This window comes from Montipora foliosa, chromosome 14, assembly GCF_036669935.1.
Source record: "Montipora foliosa isolate CH-2021 chromosome 14, ASM3666993v2, whole genome shotgun sequence".
NCBI classification, from domain to species: domain Eukaryota; kingdom Metazoa; phylum Cnidaria; class Anthozoa; order Scleractinia; family Acroporidae; genus Montipora; species Montipora foliosa.
The window spans coordinates 10,257,478-10,281,024 of NC_090882.1; the positions used below are offsets into that span (position 1 = coordinate 10,257,478).

The 23,547-nt window shown below is 39.6% G+C and overlaps 3 protein-coding genes across 4 annotated transcripts in view; 1 reads left to right on the plus strand and 2 right to left on the minus strand.

Moving 5' to 3' along the window:
* LOC137985178 (dipeptidyl peptidase 4-like) overlaps positions 1-10,266 on the minus strand; it is a 39,159-nt gene extending 28,893 nt beyond the window's left edge. Inside the window, exons 1-5 of the mRNA XM_068832699.1 lie at positions 10,009-10,266; positions 4,019-4,123; positions 3,516-3,610; positions 1,930-2,004; positions 1,011-1,063 (exon numbers count right to left, since the gene is read on the minus strand). Coding sequence (XP_068688800.1) covers positions 1,011-1,063; positions 1,930-2,004; positions 3,516-3,610; positions 4,019-4,123; positions 10,009-10,117 — 437 coding nt within the window. The 5' untranslated portion in view covers positions 10,118-10,266. The remainder of the gene's footprint in view (positions 1-1,010; positions 1,064-1,929; positions 2,005-3,515; positions 3,611-4,018; positions 4,124-10,008) is intronic.
* A 1,789-nt stretch (positions 10,267-12,055) lies between these two features.
* LOC137984858 (mitochondrial potassium channel-like) lies at positions 12,056-14,769 on the minus strand. The gene is made up of 2 exons (XM_068832171.1): positions 14,090-14,769; positions 12,056-13,255 (listed from the first exon to the last, which is right to left on the minus strand). Exons 1-2 carry the CDS (start codon positions 14,721-14,723, stop codon positions 12,579-12,581), a joined length of 1,311 nt encoding a protein of 436 aa, XP_068688272.1. The 5' UTR covers positions 14,724-14,769; the 3' UTR covers positions 12,056-12,578.
* A 48-nt stretch (positions 14,770-14,817) lies between these two features.
* LOC137984859 (LETM1 domain-containing protein 1-like) lies at positions 14,818-21,434 on the plus strand. 2 transcript variants are annotated; one of them, XM_068832173.1, is made up of 7 exons: positions 14,818-15,372; positions 16,156-16,238; positions 17,091-17,277; positions 18,405-18,506; positions 19,192-19,344; positions 20,338-20,434; positions 20,570-21,434. In XM_068832173.1, exons 1-7 carry the CDS (start codon positions 15,040-15,042, stop codon positions 20,659-20,661), a joined length of 1,047 nt encoding a protein of 348 aa, XP_068688274.1. In that variant the 5' UTR covers positions 14,818-15,039; the 3' UTR covers positions 20,662-21,434. The 2 variants fall into 2 exon arrangements, with proteins under 2 accessions (XP_068688274.1, XP_068688275.1); XM_068832174.1 differs by lacking the exon at positions 19,192-19,344.
* Positions 21,435-23,547: the final 2,113 nt, after the last annotated feature.

Consider the following 23,547-nt stretch of genomic DNA (forward strand, 5'->3'; position numbering starts at 1 on the left):
CGAGATTAATGAAGTGAACTTTCTACTTAATGCTAACAAAACAACTATTAGATTGTTAACCGGACTTATCTCATCAAAACACCTGACGTGCGCATGCGTGGAAAGTGGTTCGTACTTTGACTTGTTAATGATTAAATTTTCAACCTCGTAAACCTTCCGTTTCTAGCATTCATGAAAGATCTCCGTAACCAACTCATATACTGCATGATCATGACAACTGTTGCCACTCCAAGATCTTTGCAAAGGGAAAAAATCTTGCAAGTATCCATCCGCGTTCGTATGTCACATTGCTTATACCGCCTCTTTGGCTATTTATCGTTTCGTATTCAAAGGGCATTCATGAAATAATTGTTAAATAATTCACGAGACGTTTACAAGGAGAGCATTCGTATAATCACTTCAGTAGTCTTAATAACTGTTGATCCACTTAGTTGAGAATCGGAAAAACCAGAGTTTTGATTCCTTTCCCTTCCAAGAATTTCACTAACTATGTTACATGGAGGCCATTTTGTAGTCACCTCGCTCTTGGCAATTATAGTAATATATGAGTGACATAATTGTTGTCCAGTAAAAATGATTGTGCTCAATTGTGCACAATTCTGAGCATCCATTTGAGATTGCGTCTGAATAGCATCTACCCGGTAAGTCTAATTCGATGATCATCTATAGAGCGAGTTTCAATCGAGTGTCGTAAAACCAAAACCAAAGTAATTTACTTTGGCCAATCAGAAAGGACGGAGACAATCCAGTAAACCAATCAAAACTCATAGTAATCACACATAGCCGACACAAAGCGCGAGAAAATGTGCTCGCGCAAGCAACTTTTGGTTTTGGTTTCGCTTCTGATTGGTTAAAAAAAAAAATGGCGCGAGAACTTTCAACCAATCACTGAGTGAAGTAAATGCAAAACCAAAGCAATTCGCTAATTACTTTCAACACTCAAATGAAAATCGCTTTACTTGTATGGTGCACTTTAAATATTTCGTTCATTTCATCGGGTATATACTTACCTATTCTCGAGATGGTGAACATAATAGTCTGCGAAATAGGAGCGACGGTACAGCTGAAACGCAAGAAAATTGATATTTTGAACGCTGTGTCTATCTGCCGGGAACCCGGTTAGAAAAATTTAAAAACCGGCAGTGCAGTAATTTTTTTGGTGCAGTAATTGTTTTAGCAAAAAAACCCTGAGGTTTCGACGACTCGATCTCAGTTCGTATGATCTATAAATGCCACTCGACAGACGACATAAGGAAACTTTCGTGAGCTTTAAACCTAATGGAGAATATAATACATAGATTTTATAGCCAGGCCTAAAAAGCGGAGCTCACGTTTCTAACCCCATAAAGCAATGTAGTGTATATGGAAATAATTATGCTTCAGCATAAAGTACAAAGTTAATCGTCATTAGTGTATACCGTTTACAGTGATCAAACACCTCTGAGCTGACAGCAGTAAACAAACAAGCCTTGCAAACAAAAAAACCTAAAACCCAATAAGCAATGTAGTTAGACGGCGACCGTTGCTCACAGTCTTTGGACGAGAATCTCAGGCTTTCAAACTAAAGCAAATTGTTTAGCTAAACTGCCTTTGATTGAGCATAAAAACCGACGACAGTCAATGTGATTTCCCGCCAGAAAAACGCGGCTTGCCAAGTGCAACGCTTGCCATGCGATTTCCCGCCTAGGAAACTTGCCCGAATACCCCAGTCCCCAAAGGCCGCTTTTCCTCCCCAGTGGGGAGGAAAAACGGCCTTTGTCACCACCACCCCGAAAGTCTGTGCGGGCGGGCGTACGCTGACGTCATAAGCAAAAAATTATTGCATCGATAGATTCTTACCCATAGTGCGCCGCTGGCGCGCTTCGCGCGCCTGAGCTACGCTAACATCACGGGACATGCAACGTTACAAGGGGAACTTTCGTATGATACCTTTTTTTTGTTTGAAGCCATCAGTACCCATTTTTCATCCGGAGATATCCAGTACGACGATACGTTGTATTTTTTCTGTAAAATCAAAGGAAACAAATAACTCTAACTCAATGTTCTTTTTTCTTGGCTTGTCCAACACAAATGGAAAGCTTGATCTTGAAGGCCTTCCAGTCAGCGCTCGGAGTAAACATCCATTCTTAACAATTTGTGCTAAATTATTGGAAAAATTGGCTGTCATCATATTTTGTTAAAACAAGAAAATAGCATCTCAGAATATAAGAAAAATGGTTGATTTGCCTTTAGTTTGGTTACACTTACTGATCGGTTGATTTTTTATACGACGATTGCAAACATTATATCAACTTGTTTCGTTTGGTGATGATTTCATGATTTCTATCCATTAAGCCTGGCAAACAGTGCATGATAGTTGATGATGGTTGGAGAGCTCTAAACACTATCAACAACTATGCACTAATGCAAATCCTGCATTTTGATTGGATACGCTACTAGAGGACTATTAGTAATACTCCTCGAGTAGCGAAAATCGTGACGCTTTCTTTCGTTTTATTCCCAAATAAATATCTCTTCAACTTGCATTTGCTAAATTTATAATTACCTTTTCTGTCCGACTAGTTGGGTGATACTAAAACAATTAGACCCTTCGCCCTCAAGGGCCACTGGTCAATAGCCATTCGGCTTCGCCTCATGGGCTATTGACCCGTAGCCCTTGCTATTGTTAACTATCACGCGCGTGGCCAAGTTAGTGATAGTTTACCGGAAGTTGTGTATTCAAGCGCGCGCGACGAGTGATGCTTGTGGGATTGTGGGAGTCTCTCAAAAGAAGCGCGGAAAGTTGCCAACACACTGCTAGTTTATACTTTTCGAGGCAACATAGGACTGTAGCCTGTTTAGTTGCCATGGAATTGTTGGATGGTATAGGGAAAGACGAAGCTGAAGAGCGACGCTTCTTTTTCTGTTGTTTGTCTTCTTCCTGGTCGTTGACAAAATTTTTATCATTTTCTTGGTCTTTGTTTTGTTGACTTCTGTGATTTTCCTTACCACTTTCAATAACCACGAAGTATTGATCTGAAGCGTTTAGGTCATCTCCACGAAGCAACTGACCCTAAAACTTTCGACTTCCATGCACGCGGTCAAACGGGAAAAATTACTATCGACTATCATGAGAATTTTGAGGAGGTTCAAAGTGAATAATAGTCGATGATAGCGCATGATAGTTAGCGGTCAACTATCGTCAACTATCATGCGCCGTTTGACCAGGGCTTCAAACCCGCAGACGAGTGAAGAAAGAAACACAAAAGAGAAATTTGGCATCGCGTTTAAGCGAAACGGCAAACAGCGGGCTTCTACTTGTTACAAAAGCATGAAAATTCTCTTCCCTTCTTTTGTCATTCTCTTTTCAGAAGTTGCTCGACATCTGTAAGAAATCGCTAGAAATTAGATAAAACAAAAAACAAGTTTCTTTAATTTTTGGAAACTAACGAAAATTTCAGCCTGCCGGTTTGCCGTTTTCCGTAAACGGCCTGATGCACAACTCTTTAACAAAAAACTGAATTAAGCTTGAGTACCATTATAACTTTGGTCACGGCAAATAATGTAGTGGTGTTCTTTGACAGATTGGTGACCGTTAAGTTCCCATCAGAATACCGAAGATACGCGTGATCTACAAAAATACAAAACGTTAATTTTGACAGAATGGATACAAATGTATTAGTACTTAAATTTATATATTTTCATAATTATGCCCTTGATTCAATCTCAGTGCTTGATCATTCAACTGTGGATCCTTCATTTACTTACTAGGAAAGATAACGGGACGAGCGCGATTCGAAGCACTCAATGGCACATTTGTATTGCGCATGCGAATGGCATACATATTCCAGAAGCCATCGTTGCTCGTTTTCCGACTTTGCTCGGAAGTTTACTCAAACAGCGCGAGAGTCTGCGCCTGTAAATTATTATGGTTTCGCTTTCCATTGTTTAAAAGCAGCAATTGCAAAACCTGTCTTTACCATAAGCCTTTTTCGTTTAACAGGGCATGTGCTACTTTGTGCAAACTTTGTGCTTGTACCTGAAAGCCAGCGAACCGAGTACGAAGAGAAAGAATACTTTCCATTGAAGATGTCATCGAAGCCAAACACGTTCTCCGGCGGTTTCGATTGCTCATTTGAATCACCTGAAAACAAAGTGAAATACTTTGAGATCATTCCGGCAGTAACTTATTTTGAGCCGCATTTCAAATATTTTGCAACCACGTGTCAAAAAAAACCGGAGGGCACTGTGAACAAGAATGTGTGAAAGCGATGCTTGGCTCGTCAAAATCCTCATCCTCGCACGCACCTGCAGATCAACAATCTTTGAGATCGCGTCCAGGACACTGGGATTCCGTCCTGGCAGTTAATTGGCGTGGAAAATCTAGAAGTGCAAAAGGGTTCTATTCTCTTCCTATTTGTAGCCTGCGTGTCGCCACGAAAAACTATCAGACGCCATATTGGAAGAGCGTGGGATAGGTCTGAGCCCCGTGACAAAACGACGGGGTGGGGAGTGGGAAGAGCGCCCCCCTCCCCTCGCTCGAGTTGTCGACCCTCAACCCGGCCCAGACCTAGCCGCGCGAATCCAAGATGACGACCTCATTGCGAATTCCGGTTTTTTCGACCATCCAAATGCCTGCGTGCAGGCTACCTATGTGGAGAACCCCTGACAAACAAAGCACATGAATGAACGAAATTTTATATGAAAAGAATCATATATTGAACTGCGGACATGAAATCAAATGAAGCGAGGATTCACTTGAAAGCTCATGAAGTTGTTGATGACGTCATAGTCTTGGGAATCAGAAAGTAATTAAAGTGAGACCATCACGTCACTGCCCACCGGTGGCTCAGTTGGTTGAGCACCGGGCTGTCAAACGGGAGGTCGCGGGTTCCGAGCCCGGCCGGGTCAACACTCAGGATCTTACAATAACTGAGGAGAAAGTGCTGACTTTGTAATTTCATATGCAAAATGGTTAGTCTTCTCGGATAAGGACTACAAACCGTAGGCCCCGTTTCATAAATATCTTCTATATTCAAAAGTTCGCTGTGGGACGTTAAAGAACCCACAAACTATTGTTGTTGTTCTCTCCAGCAGAAGTGGCCAACTTGGCAGTCATGTTTCTAAAAAGGCTTGTGGTGTATGAGACCACCTAAGCAGAAACAGCCGTAAGTCAAAAAGGGACTTTGCAGAGTGCTGGAACATGTAAATAAAGATGTAGAAGTAGGTGGCTGACAATGTTTCCGAGAAACTGCACATTCTACATGCGCTTTAACCCACCAGTCTACTAATTTCTAATCTACAGAAGCAGGCTCACTTCGCTTTCACAACTCTCTCAGTCAATTAATTTAACGGTATCTGTCTGCCCGAACACGGACTCAATTAACAGTATATCCTGAATTTCACTATCACAAAGCCCTTGAAATTTTGGAGCGTTCGACAAGAAGCATACTGACCATACCAAATGATAAATTTGACAATGGAGCAAATACTAACGACAGAATGTTGTTATGCGAATCTTATCACTTCGTTTCATTCGAAGATGTTTTGATTTGGATGGAAACAACATATTCAGTCGGACTTTATATCAGGAAATACTCCTAATATTGACCCATATTAAAGTGGCACTATGATCAAAATCACTTCCTCTTTTTTCTTCAGGTGTCGAAAGTGTGCTTGCTTAAGACCTGCCTGGCAAAATTTTGAGCTTTGATTTTTATCCAGAGGCTGTTTACCGTAGAGTGTAAGTTTTGGATTTCAAGGTCCGCCATTACTTACGTTCAAAACTAATCAACTAGGCCTCAGAGGGTTGGATCTAGGGAAACGTGACGTTATTCACTCAAAAGCTTAAAATCTCAGCCTGTAAACGCAGTTTATTATGTTTGCAAAAGACGAGTTAAAAGATCTGAAAGCCCGAAACTTCCGTGCTGAATATTAATTTTAAGCTAGAGAGTCTTTGACGTCATTTTCTCGTCGATCCAGCTCTCTCAAGATTTTAAAGTTTAATTTGTAATGGTGGACCATTGAATAGGAAAGTCCTTGTTAAAAAAACAAGTGTCTTTTTGAAATTAAGGCTTAAAACTTGGGTCACTTAGTGTTTAGTTAACATAGTTTAAAAACCCAAAGAAAAAAAAGATTTGATTTTTGGATCATAGTACCATTTTAAGGAGTTAAGTAACAACAATAAGATGGCATCTTGCTTGACTTTCTTGACAGATAATTGAGCCGGCAACTCACCCACCCCTGTCCCATACAAATAAACTGCCCTGCCCCACCCGATGCGTCACATCTCGCTATTCATTTAGACTTTTTACTTTGAGTGATTTGCCTTGCCGTTCCCCGCAATATACTTTTTGGGTCCGCAAAGATGTTGATTAATTGACCGTTGTGATTGTAATAATAATTATATTCAATATTCAATTAGTTTTAAATTTTTTAGCTTGTACTCATGAGTTTGGTTTTGTAAACATTATATGTGTTCAACCTTTGTAAAGAGCTTAGAATAGCAACGTATAAACGCTTATACTATTTTTATTATTATCATTATTATTATTATTATTATTATTATTATTATTATTATTATTAAAATTATTATTATCATTATCATTATCATTATTATTATTATTATTATTATTATTATTATTATTATTATTAGTATTATTATTATTAGTATTATTATTATTATGGACGAGTGTTTTGATTACTTTACAAGAACTCTATCGTCACTAAATCCGACCAGAGCCTTCAACCTTCCAAGATGGATACCGACGTTGTCTGATCCTGTAATTCCTTTTAACCTTGAACCTCCTACATACCAACAAATATCAAATGTGATTAGAAAAATGAAAGCTTCCGGTTCTCCTTGTCCCTTAGATCAATTATCAATAATTTGTTTTAAAAGATGTCCGTTTCTTCGCACCGATTTATCTGAAATTATCCCTACAGCTTGGTCAACGGGATCCGTCCCAAGCGAATGGAAGAAAGCCTGCACAATCCTCATCCACAAGAAAGGAAACGTTAATGACCCTGCCAACTTTCGTCCAATTACTCTGCAATCTGTGCCCTTAAAGGTTTTTACCTCGTGCCTTCGTAATGCCATTTTCAACATCCTTGCAGCTAATAACTATATTGAACATGAAATTCAAGAAGGTTTTACACCTGGTCTCTCAGGAACTTTTGAGCATACTGCTCAAATTAAATGGCTGACATCATTAACAAATCTCGTACCAAGCAGCGTTCTCTTGTCATTACTCTCCTAGACCTCAAAAACGCCAGTTCATCACAATTTGATTCAAACCGCTCTTGATTACCACAACATCCCTGATCATGTCAAACGTCTGGTTAAAAGTCTGTACACTGATTTCAAAACCTCTATAATTACCAATGAATTTCGTACTCCGTTTGTATCTATTGGTCGTGGAGTACTTCAAGGTGATTGCGTCAGCCCTCTTCTTTTTAACTTGTGTTTTAACACGTTTCTCCAGCACGTTAAATCTGAAAAATATCGTCAATTTGGCTTTTCCCTAAGGTTCTTAATCCGATCCACTGGTTCTAGTTCGCAGACGACGCCGCTGTTATAAGTGGTCAGGAATCAGAAAATCAGCACCTAATCAACCGCTTTATAATCTGGTGTCAATGGTCTAATATGATAATAAGGGTTGACAAGTGTTTTACTTTTGGAATACGGAAACTGTGCACTAAATCTGTCCAATATTTACCTAAACTGTTGATAAATGGAGTTCTTGTCCCGTGTGTGGAAATGGGTGAATCATTTCGTTCCTTAGGTCGCTACTTTGACTTCAACATGTCTAACAACCAACACATGTCAGAATTGTCCTCTCTTGTACAAGATTTGATGTGTGACATTGATGAGAAACCACTGCATCCCAAAAACAAACTTCTGCTGTACAGCCGCTATGTCCTATCTAAACTGTCCTGGCATTTTACTGTAGCTGACATATCAAAAACCTGGATAAAAGCAAATCTTGATTCTATAGTGAACGGCTATATTCGAAAATGGCTTGAAATCCCGATATCTGGTACACTGAGTAATGTTTTTCTAGAACGCAATAAATTTGGCCTTAATATTTGTCCTCCTTCAGTTAAATTCACTCAGTGCAAAACAGTTCTCCGCAATTCCTTAAAAGAGTCACGGAGTGATTCCCTAAAAGATCTCTGGAAGTCGTCAAGCAGTCACACCAATATTCATTACGATGTGTTCAAATCCACCAAGGAAGTTCTTAACGACTTCCGTTCTAATCAAGAAGACAAACTGCAACACCACTTAACATCTCAAGGTTAATTGTTTACAAATGTTATCAAGCACTCATTGTCATCTGTTAACTCTATTTGGTCGTCTGCCCAGTCTCATCTACCCAAGAACATCTACAATTTTACCATTCGCTACATCAACAACTCCCTTCCTACACGTAGGAATATGACAAGATGGATATTATCACAAAGTCCTGGTTGCTCCTTTTGCCTTAACCCTGAGTCACTCCTCCATATTATCGCTGGTTGTCAACATTACCTTGATCGCTTCACCTGGAGACACGACTCAAATCTCAAGTTCATTGCCAACTCACTTTATCCTGTAATTAATGATCGCTCTTCTCTCTATGCTGATGTCAATGGCTTTTCGAGTCCTTCAACTATAACTGGTGAAAATTATCGTCCAGATCTTCTTTTCCTAATACAGCCCAAGTGCCTACATATTCTAGAGCTAACGGTTGGTTTCGAATCTAACTTAAAAACAATGCAGTAGGTAAAAAAGAAAAATACATGAACGTGGTCAAAGACATGAGAAGTAACTACAGATGTGTTAAATTTGTAAACCTTTCCATGAGCTCCCTTGGTGTTCTCTCCAACGAATGCTCTACGTTCTTAGAAATGATGCATGACATTGGCATTGACAAAACGCAACAACACTGTATAATCAAAAAAAAAATAAGTCTAGCCATTAGAGCAACATATTTTATATTCTGTCGTAGAAGTAAGACTTGGGATAGCCCAGACTTAATAAAACTGTAATATATATATATAGATATATTTTATTCATTTGTAAATACCGTATACAAGTGTATCACTCAATTTCAAGTAGCCAGTTTTTAATTGCCTATACGTAGAGAGATTTACAACTGTAGTCGAAGACAAATAAAGTTTCCATTATAGTATTAAGATTTTGCTAATTCTTCAAAGTCTCCTCAAGGCTTACGCATTGAACACAAAAACTTAAGGAAATGGAACGAATTACCCAGGAAGCTTGACAACGCATCAGGGCTGCCCCCAAGCGGCTGGGCCAGCCAAAAAACACACAGTCCGATAAGCTGACCGACAACTGATCCTGAATTTATTCCAGCGGACAATATTTGCACGAAAAGGATAAGTCACGCAATGAAAAGGGAAAATTGCTTTCATACCTTCCTTTAGATAGATTCGACAAAATAACTTATAATTAGTCAGCGAGTGAGTGCTAATCTTATGATGTGGTTACTAACAATGTCGAATTGAGGCTTAGTAGACTAAATGATGAATGAATACATCAACAGCGAATTCAAGACGTCAAGAGTTATCCCTTAATTACAAACCTATAATCGCCAAGGCGGAGAATCAAACTGCTCTCACTCATCAGAGGTTTGGTGTGTAGTTGCTGGGGTTGGAAAAATTCGACTGAATTGTCATTGTGTCAAAAGGTTAAAAGTTCCTTACTCTCTTCCTCGAATCTACAAAAGAGTGGCTACTTCTGTAACTTGATGAGAACAGGGGCGATTAATGCCTGATCTAACAAACGTAAAGTTACACTGAGGATAAAGGATAAAGTCCCACTGAAACGACAGCTAAAGTCTGCTTTAACATCCCACCCTACCCTCCGTTTTAGGGGTATTTAAATAGTCAAAGTTACTTTTTTAAGATTAAAGTGAAAACAGGCGATGAAGTCACCGACTGATCATACTCAGTGAGTTCCTTGATTAAACGTCCACTTCCTCACACTGGGAAACGACGCCTCGTCTTTTCTTATTTGCTACTTACCTTGTTTTTCGGTTTTCTGCGACAGCAGGAGAGCCACGACAATGGCTACCGTTGTTAAGAGACTTACAACAATTAGAGGAATACCGAACTTCCGAAAGTTTGTTGTCATCTTTCACGAGACCTGTGTTACGGTAGAGCGGTAGGTAGCTGTAAAAACTGAATACGCGTGGCGTTACTCTGTCAATGCTGTTTTCTCAGTTTTGCGTGTGTTTGCTGGTTGAGCAGATATTTGGCAAGTTGTTGATGGACATACTGTCGGCTTAACTGAAATTTGTAACTGTCGTTTGACGAAAATTAAAAGGTTATGTTATTCTTAAGGGGTCTTAATTAGTCATTGCGCAAGCTACTGTAGGCTTAGAAAAGAGTTAAGGTAATTCCTTAGTATTGCATTGCAGGAAACTAGAAAACTAGTTGAAGCAAAGTGGAACGTTCGCTACCACAAACAATTGGCATGCGACGTTGAAAAATCTCAAAAAAATGATATATCCGTATTGGCTTTTTGAAATAGTAGATTCAAACAGTTTCTCATGTTTATTTGACATTAACATGAAAAACTTGCTAGAAAATGGTGCATCGAGATTTCAAATCTAGCGGGCCGTACTGTAGACTCTGAATCATAGGTAAGTGCGATCTGCTTGATTTAAAAAGGTAAGTTGTGGTCATCACCGAATGGAAGACGGGCGAATCCCAAGGACCTGCTGTACGGTGAGCTGAAATCTGGGTCGAGGCCTGTTGGCAGACCTGAGCTGCGCTTCAAGGATGTCTGTAAGAGAGACATGCTTGCCACTGGTCTGCCAACAGGCAACTGGGAGACACATGCTGCAGATCGTTGGGAATGGAGGTCTGTGTGCAGTCGGGCACTCCAGGTAGGAGAGATAAGGCTGAAAGGTGAAGCCGACGAAAGAAGAGCAAAGAGAAAAGCATTAGCGAAGAAATCAGCATCAGCACCAAGAGCATCTGACTATACCTGTGGTAGATGCGGCCGTGTCTGCCGTTCTAGAATTGGACGGGAATTGAGCAACTTTGGCATCGAGCATGTTGATCATTTCCGAGTTCACTTCAAGAGAGTTCAAGCACGAATTGCTGTAGTTATCAGTTCTACGTTTCGTGTGACTAAAGTACAGTAATATACATGAGAAAGACTTGTGAATCAAATTCAGCTTGAAAGTGATCAGTACTGACTAACAACTTCATTCAGTGCTCGTCCTTCGGACCTTTCGGTATCTGGAAGGGAGACGAACAAGATGCCTTTCGTGGACGCCAGATACATTAAAACTGCCTATTTTTCAATCGGAATACTCATATTGAACGGTAGGAAACCTGACCATTTATACTGACCATCCAGCCTGCATGACAGCGCGCGTTTCCTATTTACCGGTATTTTACGAAACTGCAATAAAATGTATACTGATGAATAAGTAAAGCGTCAAAGAGGCGAAAATGAACCAGAAGACTAAAAAACAGAGCAGTTTTATAGGTTAAGTTAACGTAGCTGTAAGCTTCTGTTCTAACTGCTTACACAGAATAGATCTGCGCATCTTAATTCCGGTAAAATTTAAGAGTTTCGAAGCAAGCAACCGTGGACAATTTTCCTGTCGGTGTACGTTGGATCAGTGGCTTGATCTGATCGGCGTTATTTCAAGTTGAGAAACTAAATATTTTAAGCAAAAGCCGATACAACGTAGATTATTTTGAGTGATTTCCGTTATTTTTCGGTGACTCTTAGTATTTGAATTCAAAATCTTTGTAACTGCCATGTTTTATCACATTTTTTCCAGTATTACGTCAACATCCATTTACTATATATATATATATGTACATAGAAGCAATTCAATGTAAACTCTCATTGTACCTGAAGAAGGCTGGTTTGGCCAGCCGAAATATAGTACATCACTAAAATCAAATCTACGTTGTATCGGCTTTTGCTTAAAATATTTAAAATTTAAGAATCCGATCCCACCAACGCGTCGGCCAACACGTCGGCCAACGCGTCGGCCGACTGTCGGTCGACTGTCGGCCGACGTGTTGGCCGACGCGTTGGTGGGATCGGATTCTTAAATTTTACCTTAATTCCTCCATCCACAGTTCCTTGTACCTTTGTTATTACTGCAACCACACTTCCTTGCCTTTTCGAAGAATGCATGTGTCTTTCTCCCGATTAGAAAGCTGCCTCGTTCGTTCGCTTCAGACCCACGGCTCACTCACTACGGCAGCAATTAGAATTATTGTTGAATACTTCTTGTCTGAATAACGACATAACGCATAGCATCGAAAGTCGTTGAAAATCGTTTGAAAAGAAATAACTATGGATGCTACATTAAAGTGATTTTGCCTTCAATATTATATTTAAACACTGCATAACAAAAACGTTACTCAATTTAATTTTTTAAATATCTGGAATAATTAAAATGTCTGCAAATGGAATCAGCCTTGAATGATTCCACTTTTTCATTTTCCTGCATCGGCAAATAGCCTCATTTTCCATTTCATTTCATTTACATTAATTTTTGCAAAAAGCCTATGAACAGAGAGGCTCTGCAGGCGCATTGTTTCATACCATTAAGCAGTTCTTACTTTATAATGTCATAAATTAGAACAGTTGCTGTTAAAGCTATGCACGTCAACGACACCTTCATCCAAGACTGATTCTCTTCAAAGTTACTCTCCGTTGCATTCTCTGTAACTCCATTGACATGAGGAGGTTGATACTTCAAGGACGTTGAAAGTTTTCGTATCTCCTCGACAATTCTGGCTTCATTTTGATGAATTGAGTTATTAAGTTTTTCATGGTTCCACAAGAGCGTCTTTAGATCTAGCCCTTGCATTACTTTCTGAACTGACTCAATTGATTCAACAAGAGAGTCAATTCTTAATACGATCGTATCAATCACGTCTTTCACGTCTTCCTTATTGTTATCTACAGCTAAAGACTGGCCATTGCCAAAGTTCTTCGAATGAGAAGGGGGTTGTACATAAAGTCCAAATTCCTTGAGAGGTTCAGACGCCAAATTCAGTGTTACAAAATTCAAAATACTTTCGAGTTCTTCAAGCTTCTGTTCAAGTGACTTGCTTCGTATCAATATGGACTCTTTTAGCTCAGTTGCTCGTGTTCCCATTTGGTCATCTTGTGCTGTCATAAGGTCTCGGAGTTCATTTGTTTTTTCTATCAGAGTGTGTCCAGTTTCCTTAATTGAGGTTTTTATCTGCTTCAAGCGGATGTAGTTCACAACAGTAGAACCCAAGATTCCTAGCAAAGATAACCAAAAATACTCTAATGACCACTAGCAAATATCTAACAAAACCAAGCAACTAACTGAACAGTACTGGAAATGGCAAGGGGGAACAGTTTCTCCTCTACAGAAACTTTCAGTGTAAAATGGTGTTTGTCCATGGGTTCTCAGTTGAAGTCAATATTGGGAGCAATTTTGCATGTAAATCCACCTTAGGGGACATTTAACAAAATGTTTAACAGGACCCCTGCTGGTATTACCAAGCTTATTGTTAGATGTGTGCATTCTGCCTGCTCCCAAAATCCTAAGTGCAGGCCTAAAAACATATTTGTCATTTTCTGGTGATTAAAATCAAGAATGATTAGCGAGTTATTGGTATCATTGCTTTAAAAATAATTATGTTACCACTTCAGGTTTCAGCTATGGAGGCTGAATAGATCAAAGTTTCCTAGCTGAAACAAAAAGTCTTAAAACCATCATTTTATCCATAAGTAAACAAGGAACTCAGAAACATCCTGGCCCTCTAGTGGGGTTTTTACTTGAAACTTGTCGTAGGGTGCCTTCGATCAAGTTAAAAGTTGCTTTCTCCTTGGCATGACTATTTCAGGGGTGAGGGGTGAAGGACGTGAAAACTGAAACAACTCAAACCTTCACAAAAATGCTAACCTTAGACCTAAACATTATCTAAAGCATATTGTTTAGCCCGAAGGTTAGCATTTTTGTAAAGGTTTGGGTTGTTTCAGCTATTGTACTCTTCACCCCCTACTGCCACCCCCCGGGGCCACCCCCTTGCCGTTTCTCCTAGACATTTATACAAGACCAAGAAAAGAACAATATGTGCCATTTATTACCAAGTGCTGCACCACCAACTGATCCAATCACAGACCAGTGTTTAGTCCTCTCAGCTCTTGCTCGCTCTTTCTCGTGGGAGTCTCGTACCGAACCGGACAGTTGAGCAAATTGATCTCTCTCTAAACTCTCGAGATTTTCGAAATCACTCTTCATTTTCTTCTCCTGGAGGAGTAGTTTGTGTTCCTCTGTAGCTAATGCTAGATAACGCTCGTCATCGCGAGAAACCCTGTCCAGTTTCTGTCGTATTTCTCTCAGGCTTTCTTGCACAGAGTCGAGAGATCTTTTAGCATCTTGAACTTGGCTCCTTGTTTTCATGAATTCATTTTCAGCTCTTTTGACGTTTGATTGGGCTTCTTGTACTTCGGAAATCCCCAGTAAGTCATCAAAGGCTTGAATAGCACCTGTAAGTCTTTTGTAGGAGTTTCGAAGTAAGGCTTCCCCCTTATTATAAACGACATTCGAAGCCTTAGGAAGCCACGATGTGGGAGTTTTATGAAATAGGCGAATACAGAGTAAACAATTGAAAGGCCTCCTTGTATTCAAACTAGGTCTAATTAGATTTCTTGTAGAAAGCATTCTTGATCGTAGAAACCTTTCACTCACTATCAATCGATGTGTTACTGTTATCATCATCCATCCACCATTTTGTTGGCAATCTGGGAGGGAAGACTGGTAAAGAAGTTGGTGGAAATTTTGAGTAGTTGGGGAGGAGAGAGTTAGTGAGAAAATCTGAAAACACTAAAATCGATATATTATGACCCTGCTTTCTATTTTATATTCAAAAGCTGGCACCCATGATCATTGTTTTGGCTATAAAGGGCTTTTAAGGGCAAAAGGTTTGGCGAAGAGCGGTTTATTTTTCGTAGCTCAACTAACTTAATCTTTCCTCCTTACCCAAGGTGACAAGTAGCCAGGAGCACTGGAGTTTTCTGCGTACAAAACAAGGAAAATGACGGTAGCTCTATCACTCTGTTGCTCCCGTGTTTCAGCAAGTCATCACCACCGATTGCACAAAGTCGCCTTCAATCATGTTAGAGTGGCTGCAAGTAGTTTGAATCGTTTGCGCGAAAATCAAGCTTCACATTTTTCAACAACTTGTTCAAATTCAACCCGAGGTGATTCTCGGATTCAAAAACTTGGGAAAGTTGTCGCCGCATTTGTTGGTGGAAGTAAACAATTAGGGAAAGACGTAAAATTGATGTTTGAGATACAGAAAAAGCTGAAAAATAATAGTTACAACTGGGATATTTTGAAAACAGAGGAAATAATTCATTTGCACCAGGTTTGTGAAAATTGATTAGAAATTTAGATGGCACTTTAAATACATTGTATGACGAATGCACTGGTACAAATGTATGTTAAGTAATTTTAGGACTTTAAATACAACATTCTTACTATAAGTTATAAAAAACTTTCATCGTCCTAGGACTGGTAAGGTTTAACTTCCACTATTCTTTGCATGTCCTTAGAGCTGTTGGTGTGTAGTGAATATTTAATTTATTATTATTATTATTTTATTTTTATTTTATTTGTTCCTCCAATCCCTAAATAATACATAATTAAGTGGATATAGGTTTAAAAAAAGATAAATAAATAAATAAAAATAAGTAAACAAACAATTGCTCTCAACTGAGTGGTTTCAAACATGTAGCTCAGTTGGTGAAGCATACTACCAGCATCACAGAGGTTACGGGTTTGAATTTTCATTACAATTATCACATTGCCATGTTCATTGAGCACTTGTCCTTACTTGTCGTTTTTCTATCCCGTTGCTTACTCTGTACAGTGTCTTTTCAAGATAAAAAGAATGACATTCACAAAGACTGCAGCAGTGAAGATCATATTGTAGTCATGTATTAAATGATAGGACTGTGTAAACAAAGATCCCTCCAATATTGCATGTTTGTGTTTTTTGTCGTGCCCACCATCATATAACCAGTTCCCCTGATTACCACTAACGATATGAACACCACTTCTTGAATTTACAAATGTAGTTCTCAAGTAAATGGTACAATAAGGAATTTTATGAAAGATTTGAGTCACGTTCTGATCTCTTCTTCTGCAGACAAGGAAAGACCTCCTTAAGAGTTTACCAGTTGTTGTAGCGTTCTTCATACCATTCTTGGGTTATGTGGTTCCATTTGTAGCGTAAGTGTCTCTTTTAGTTGTCCATTGATGAATTTCTGATTGGATTTTAGATAATATCTACCACGCAATCTCTAATTTGTCATACTACTTCTACTACTGTAACACTAAACCACTGCTTTGACAACGGTGGTGGCGATGGCAATGTTTGTTACTTTTAGTATTACTACTAACAACACATGTGTGACTTTACGAAATATTAATGTTCATTGATCAAAAAGAAAACATATCAACTTAAGAAAACCAATTACAAATGTACATAAAATGAAAAAAGGCATCTGTTAATAAAAGGTAAAGTCACCGCTTACGAGCCAGAAGGCCCATCAGGCCGGCGCTTACCTCCGGTTTCTGTAGCATGAAGCGACTATAGGAGTATTTATACTCCCCCCTGGATGGGATGCTAGTCCATCGCAGGGTTACCCCCAGCATTAAATTCGCCGGGACCCATTTATACACCTGTGTGGAGAGAGGCACCGTGAGAGTAAAGTGTCTTGCCCAAGTACACAACACAATGTCCCCGGCCAGGACCCGAACCCGGACCACTCAATCCGGAGTCGAGCGCACTAACCATGAGGCCACCGTGCCTCCCTTCTGTTAATAAAGCATCTTTTATAATACCATCTTTATCCCTCAACCCATTGACTCCTGGGGGTTCCCCATTGATGAGTAAAATCATCTGGCGTTAGAGTAAAATGCTTAGTATGGCCGGTTCAGGCTGGCTTGGGGGTCAAGGGTCAAAGGGTTAATTTGCGCATGAGATGGTTTTCCATAGTTTCCTGTAGTATGGACTGTCCCTCTCTCTGATGCTGCTGAAGTGCCCATTGATCACAGCTGTCTCTGTCACTTTATTTGCAGCTTCCTCTATCCCAAGCAGTTGTTGTCGCGTCATTACTGGCAGCCACACCAGAAGGAAAAGTTTGTGATACAGGATATAACAAGAAGGAGAAGACACTATCTTCCTCTCGTTAGAGAAGTTGGCAGATTGGCACTGGGTTACAAAGCACATAGTCAGTCAGAAGACTTGATGTCAACTTCAGTTAAGGTACTGTTTATTTGGAAACGTTGGTTAAATTAAGGTGTACTGTGATTTTCACTACAATCTTGGACAAAACATGTTTAGGAATTATGTGACACACCACTATTTAATGCCCATTTGTCTGTGTGATAAGAGATTAAATTTTCCTTACTTCCTCCTCCTTCTAATCCAATGTTGGTTTAGAAATGGCCAAAGTTGCACCATACAATGTACATGTATGTTACAACATTTGTATGAAAGCTCTAGACGGGTGGGGACCAATAGACTTTGCTTGTGAGTGCATGTTAAAGAATCATGTTTAAAGTGGAATTTTCCAAATTATCACCCTGCTGCTGATGTGACTTGATAATTATTATGAAATGAATGCAGATGATACATTTCCATGATAGCAGTAGTATTATAAAGTCTACTGTAGTCTACTGGTTGAAGATGCATATGATTAATTCTTGCTTGCCCCTGTGTCAATATTGCCAACTGAGAGTAGATCTGTGTAAGACATCATTAAAAAGGAATGATTTCTTGTTAATACTGCCCAGCTGTGTAGTGCTAATTAGTTCAGTCTATATACTGTATAATTATATATAAATTATATATCACGTTTGACATCTAGCTCACATGTGACTCATTTAGACTAGCAATCAAACATTTTGAATGTGGATGAAATTCTTTTCACACAATTTCTTTGGTTAATTTCAGACTGCCTTAATACTTTAAACTGAATACCTACTGTACAGTAGGCATCTTGGTCTTTTGTTGTAAATTAACTCATTGTTACTGGTACATGTATGTGTGTTGGACTACATGTAGTAATTCAGTATTTCACCAAACTGCACAATAGATAGAGATAGAGATAGCTCAAATTGAAAGACTTCCCATGTAAAAGAATCATGTGAAATATAATTATTCTAGTTCCAGCCACTTTGTATTAGACTATTCCAGCTTGCACACAAATCTCTTGCCTTTATCTACACATCACTCTTCGCTGACAATTTTTTTTAACAAAGGATGTGAGAATTTTTCAAAAAGAGGAGTGCATTGTAGATTTTAGAAGTGATAGCAATACCAGGGGAATTAAATTAAAATTATTATTGTTTAATGCAACATGCATCTCAAAAATCTTCTTTTTCTGACAGGTTGTAGAAAAACAGCATCCTTCAAACCAAGAGCTGTTAAATGCAGTTGAATTTTTCAAGGGAGAACTTCTCAGCTTTGATTATTTGCCACGCTATCATTTGGTAAAGACAATTCGAAAAGTGTTTACAGATACTGAAGGCCGCAAATGAAGTAACATATTGGCTTTGTTATCAGTATTTAGGTCATGATAGTGTTAAACAATTAATGTTTTCACAACCAAATGCACAGCAATTTGCAACACAAATAAATTCAGTCACCTGTGCGACAAACAAAAAAAAAACGAGGTTAATAAAAAGAAAAGAGGTCCAGGATAATTTGCCATCTCTTTTTGTCCTGTATACTTTAAATTTCACCAACAGTGTGCAAAGAATTATCACAGAACCTTTAAAATACAATACATGTAAACTGCAAATTAATTCAGTAGCAGCCAATTTCTTAAAAACAAATTCTTGGTAAAAAATCTCTCAAAGCGAATATTTGTATGGGGGTTCACAATCTGTTTACATGGATTACCATCTCTATTCCTCTTTGTGACTACATGAAGACAAAAATATTCCAAAAAAGGCAAGTAACATTGCATTAATGTTTTCCTCAACTTGATTAATTATTAAGGACTTTACTAGAGTTTTAAGGTTGTGCTCTTTGGACACAAATCCTTACAACTTTGATACAAAAGCACCAATCCTTTGGGAGGAAGATAACAGTTTGTGTGGGAATTAAGCCATCAACAGCTCCTTTGATTTCAAGTCTGTTTTACTCTTATTCTCTCATGAACTACTGTTGCAGAAAAAACTTAGTCATGTCTGGCTAATCAGTCCTTGGCTTCCAAACAGATTTCTGCGTTCTCGTCTAAAGCGAATACTGAAATCAGTGAAGAAGGAAGATGCTGCTTTAAAAAGAGTAGGATTTAGGCATCTGCACGAAGAGCAACTGAAGGCTGTAAGCAAAAAAAATACTCTTGAATTTGCAGTCATTGTTTTCTAAACAAAACGCAGCAATGATAGGCTATTTTGTCACAGCAGTATGAAAAAAAAGACCAAGCAAAAACTTAGTTACTGAAACAACAATTACATAAAGTCATTTTTTTCTTCCACTGGTCAGAAACCAATCAGAAAGTTCAAAAAGTACCTTTCACGTGTGCGTCATACACATTAACAGCTGAATGTGCTTCTCTTCTCACTGTATGTACAGAGCCTGAAGTGTCAAGCCAAACTCCTCATTGTGTTGACCATTTCACATTTTTTTGGTGTTGTTACTATGTTATAAAGGGCGATAAGGCATATACCGTTAGGTGGCTTCAGTTTATTATGCGGATCATTTCATTCCAATGCTAGCAAATTTGAATTGACACAAGGCTGTTGTATCAAAATAAGGTCTGACGTTTGTTCATTGGACAGGTGACGGTGCACACAACTGTAACATGGCTCCTTGATATTAAAGTGAGAAGTGTTTCATTACAGCAGTTATCAGTTACATGCACAACTTTGAAAGTAAAATTTACGTGGACGTCAATCAAATGTTTCCGTGATCAAGGCTGCTGCCTAAGAAAATTTTCCGAGAACCCTTCCGGCTTCCATCATTAAAAGTTAGTAGCCCGAGTCATTTTTTTAAGAGCCCAGAATTAATTAATTCCAGCTAGGGTCATATTTACAAGAAAGTGAGGATGAATCAAGTAAGGCGCCCATTCAAGCCACTTGTTTAGAAATTTGGTCGCCCGCGCTCGCAAATAAGGTGCCCCAGGCAACCAGGCGACCATTAGGCAGCAACTTTGATGATGATCCTCCTGTTCTCTTGGCAGCAGTTGAATTCGTCATGGAAACATTTGATTGACGTCCACCTAAATTTTATTTTCGAATATGAAAAAATGTTGTGTATCAACAGCCTTTCTCAGTTGCAAGTGTATCATCATAATGACACCCTCTATCCTATTAGGTATGCCACTCAAGAGGCCTGGACACTACTGATGTTGACCCAGAGGCCCTGGTTCAGTGGTTAGCAGACTGGGTCGAGTTATCAAATGCAGCAGGAGGTGAGTGCTGTTTCTTGATAAACATCTCAAGAAGTGATTATCTTTACTTCCATTTACTGTATTAATCTCAAACTTGCTTTCGTCTTTTTGGGAATGTTGAGCTCTCTTGAAGTTTATTTAATTTTTCTTCAACAGACACGGATGAATCATTTATGGCTCACTGTGCTGTTTTCAAGACCATGAATTATAAAAGCGACAAAGATGTGCATATCAGACAAACAAGATAATATGGACCAAAAGAAATTTTAAGTTTCAGAAAGGGCAATTTGTAAACTGGTGGAATCATGCCTGCATTTTAACATCCATTTTATAAAGGCCAAGTCAGGGCCATAGCCAGGGGAAAAAATCCTCATTGAAGCTTTATGGAGACGCAGTGGTTTCAATAATAGCTAGAAGCTTGGCAACTGAATTTTCTGTTGTCCTTTTGGCGGTTACCAAGAACCTAGCTTATCATCCTTCTCACCGGTGCATTACTACGTTAATAATATACATGAAAAATTACTCGATTTTGATTGGCTGAGAGCAGTGCAGTTCATGTGTAGCAGTGCAAAAAGTGTAATGCACCAGTGCAAATTACAAATCGAAATTCTGGATTATGATTGGCTAATAAACTGTAATGGGGTTTGGTCAGAACCAATCAAGTGTGTGCCCTGGATGGTGCAATTTATGGCATGTGTGATACGCGTGTTTTTTTCTGCTTAACCATCTCCAATTTTTTCATGTTTATTATTAATAAGCAATCTCATGATTTTTCTCGTGTAATTTGGAATAAATAAGCACTTGTAAAATTTCTCATAGACCACAAATTGCACTCTGGATTTTCAGTTGTGCTTTTGCTTGTTGCCAAGCAACTAAGCTTGTTATGCTTCTCACGGGTATATTGATGATAATGATGATGTTTGTATATTTCAATGTCTTGCAGTGCATAGCACTGAATTATACATTGTAGTTGCATAAATACGAAATACATATATATATAAATATATTGATCACACGTGAATATGGTTCCAATAGTCAATGACTAGCCCTAGTCTTAAACGTATTTAACCGAGGCAAAGTCTCGTAACCTCTTGGTCTTGACTTGTTTCAAAACTAAATTCTTACTACCTGACCTGAGCGAGTACCCATGCAAATTTGTGGCGGCACTTGGACGAAGAAGGGACCGGAGCGGTTCCTGTTCGCGGGCAAGCTCTACGAATTTCTGACAATCATCTCTCCGGCGCAAGGAAGGGAGTGTCAAGGCCTGACGCCATCAAGGCCTCACAGTAGCTCAGGCCAGGTAGTATGATACGGAGTGCTCTCTTTTGCACCCCGTCTTTTACATAATCAAAATAGTCGGGCAGAGCAGCCCAGACAGGGGACGCAAATTCCAGAACTGATCTTATGAGCGCACAATATATTGCTACGAGGTCTTAGGGCCGATTTACACGATACGATTTTGTCGCATGCGACAAGCTCACGACAGGCCTACGACATGACGTACGATTGTCGCAGCGTTTTAAAACTTGTTTTAAAATGCTACGACAATTTTTCTTACGTACACAACAATCGTAAATCATGTCGTGGGCTTGTCGTAAGCCGTTGTCGCATGCGACAAAGTCGTACCGTGTAAATCGGCTTGATTTCTTAAGTAACCCGAGAGCGTACAGGCGCTTATTGGCTTTCTTGAAAACATGATAATCAATGTGTACATTCCAAGTCAGATCATTACTGATACAAACACCGAGGATCTTATTATAACTACTGACCCATTCGATGACCGAGCCCACTAATTGCAGTGCGTCAAGTGGGGCAAGCTTATACTGCAGAAAATTGATTACCATTTCCCGGCACTTCTCAGTATTGAGGCGCATCCCACGTTCGGCCGCGAACCGAGAAGAATGTGGCTCGCCACACATGGCAAACAGCTTGGCACGCACCTAGGGATGATCACATAAACAGTATCATCAACATATTTGAAACGATACGGCCAGGAGTTCGCCACCCTATTCACCAGTAAAGCGAACAGCAGTAGCCACCACTCAGGGCGATCAACCATGCCACTTAGGGATTGGACTTCTTTCCACCAGCGGGATATGTTAGCGTCTTTAAGTGTAGCCACTTTGTTGGAATAGAATCTTGCCCTAGACGCTTTACACTCCCGCTGGACGTGATTTCTCAGATCTTTGTACAGAGCAGAGTCCTTACCACGTTTTGCGAGAGCCTTTTGCCTTAGCGTGATCGGGAATGTTATCCTAGGAGTTATCCAAGACTTATTATTAAGGCAAACCTTTACTCCCTTCGTAGGCAAGTAGCTGTCGACTGCACTCGTGATGATGCTGTAGAAAGTGTCAAACTTATCCTTTGCAAGGGGTAAGCTACAGTAGTAACACAGCTCCAGTCAAATCGTGTAATCCAACTACCAAACGCAGTGATGCTGCTTTCTCTCAGGTCACGCCTCCATACCGTATTCTTTCCAGGTCTGATGTTCGTAACGCCAACATTGGGCTTGACTATAATGCAGAAGTGGTCACTCCTGCCAATTTTAGACTTTTGAAGCGGTGACTCGAAATAGTGTGGTTTGTTGCTTAAAATCCAATACTGTGTGCCACTGTCTGTGGTCAGGACCGTAATGATTTGGGTGATGCCAGTCTTTTGAGCGAAATACTGAACCTCCAGGCCTATTCCAGCTGGGTTGAAATTACCAGTAACGGCGACTAGACCATCCGGGGCGTTTTGATAGGAATGATTCACAGTTCATGATTCATGTCACCATTGGATGGAGGGTGGTAGATAACTCCGATGAGCATATAGGAGACACATCTCGGCAGACAGTAGGGTCGAACCGAGATCCACAAGGACTCAATATCTACGTTTTCAGACTCAGTCATCCGCCGGCACGGAAACAGGGAATCAACATATACACAAACCCCACCACCACGGCGTATCTTCCGATCGTTCCTGATGGACAAGTATTCTGGGATTTGGACAATTGAGTCAAGGCAGGACTCGTTAACCATGTCCTTGTAAGGCAGAGGAGCTGAGCCTTTGTGATGGCATACAGTTCATCCTGCTTCGGGAGAAGAGATTGCTCGTTTGCATGCCAGGACAGGAGTGTTTCCCAGATTTTTAAC

Bases quoted from the DNA above. Each gene is read 5' to 3' on its own strand.
- LOC137984858 (XM_068832171.1), bottom strand. From the start codon at position 14,723: ATGATGATAACAGTAACACATCGATTGATAGTGAGTGAAAGGTTTCTA. The intron at 13,256-14,089 runs GTAATAAATGGC...TATCTTTGCTAG, and splicing joins AGTTGGTGGTGCAGCACTTG to GAATCTTGGGTTCTACTGTT.
- LOC137984859 (XM_068832173.1), top strand. From the start codon at position 15,040: ATGACGGTAGCTCTATCACTCTGTTGCTCCCGTGTTTCAGCAAGTCAT. The intron at 15,373-16,155 runs GTTTGTGAAAAT...CTTCTTCTGCAG, and splicing joins AAATAATTCATTTGCACCAG to ACAAGGAAAGACCTCCTTAA. The intron at 20,435-20,569 runs GTGAGTGCTGTT...TTTCTTCAACAG, and splicing joins GTTATCAAATGCAGCAGGAG to ACACGGATGAATCATTTATG.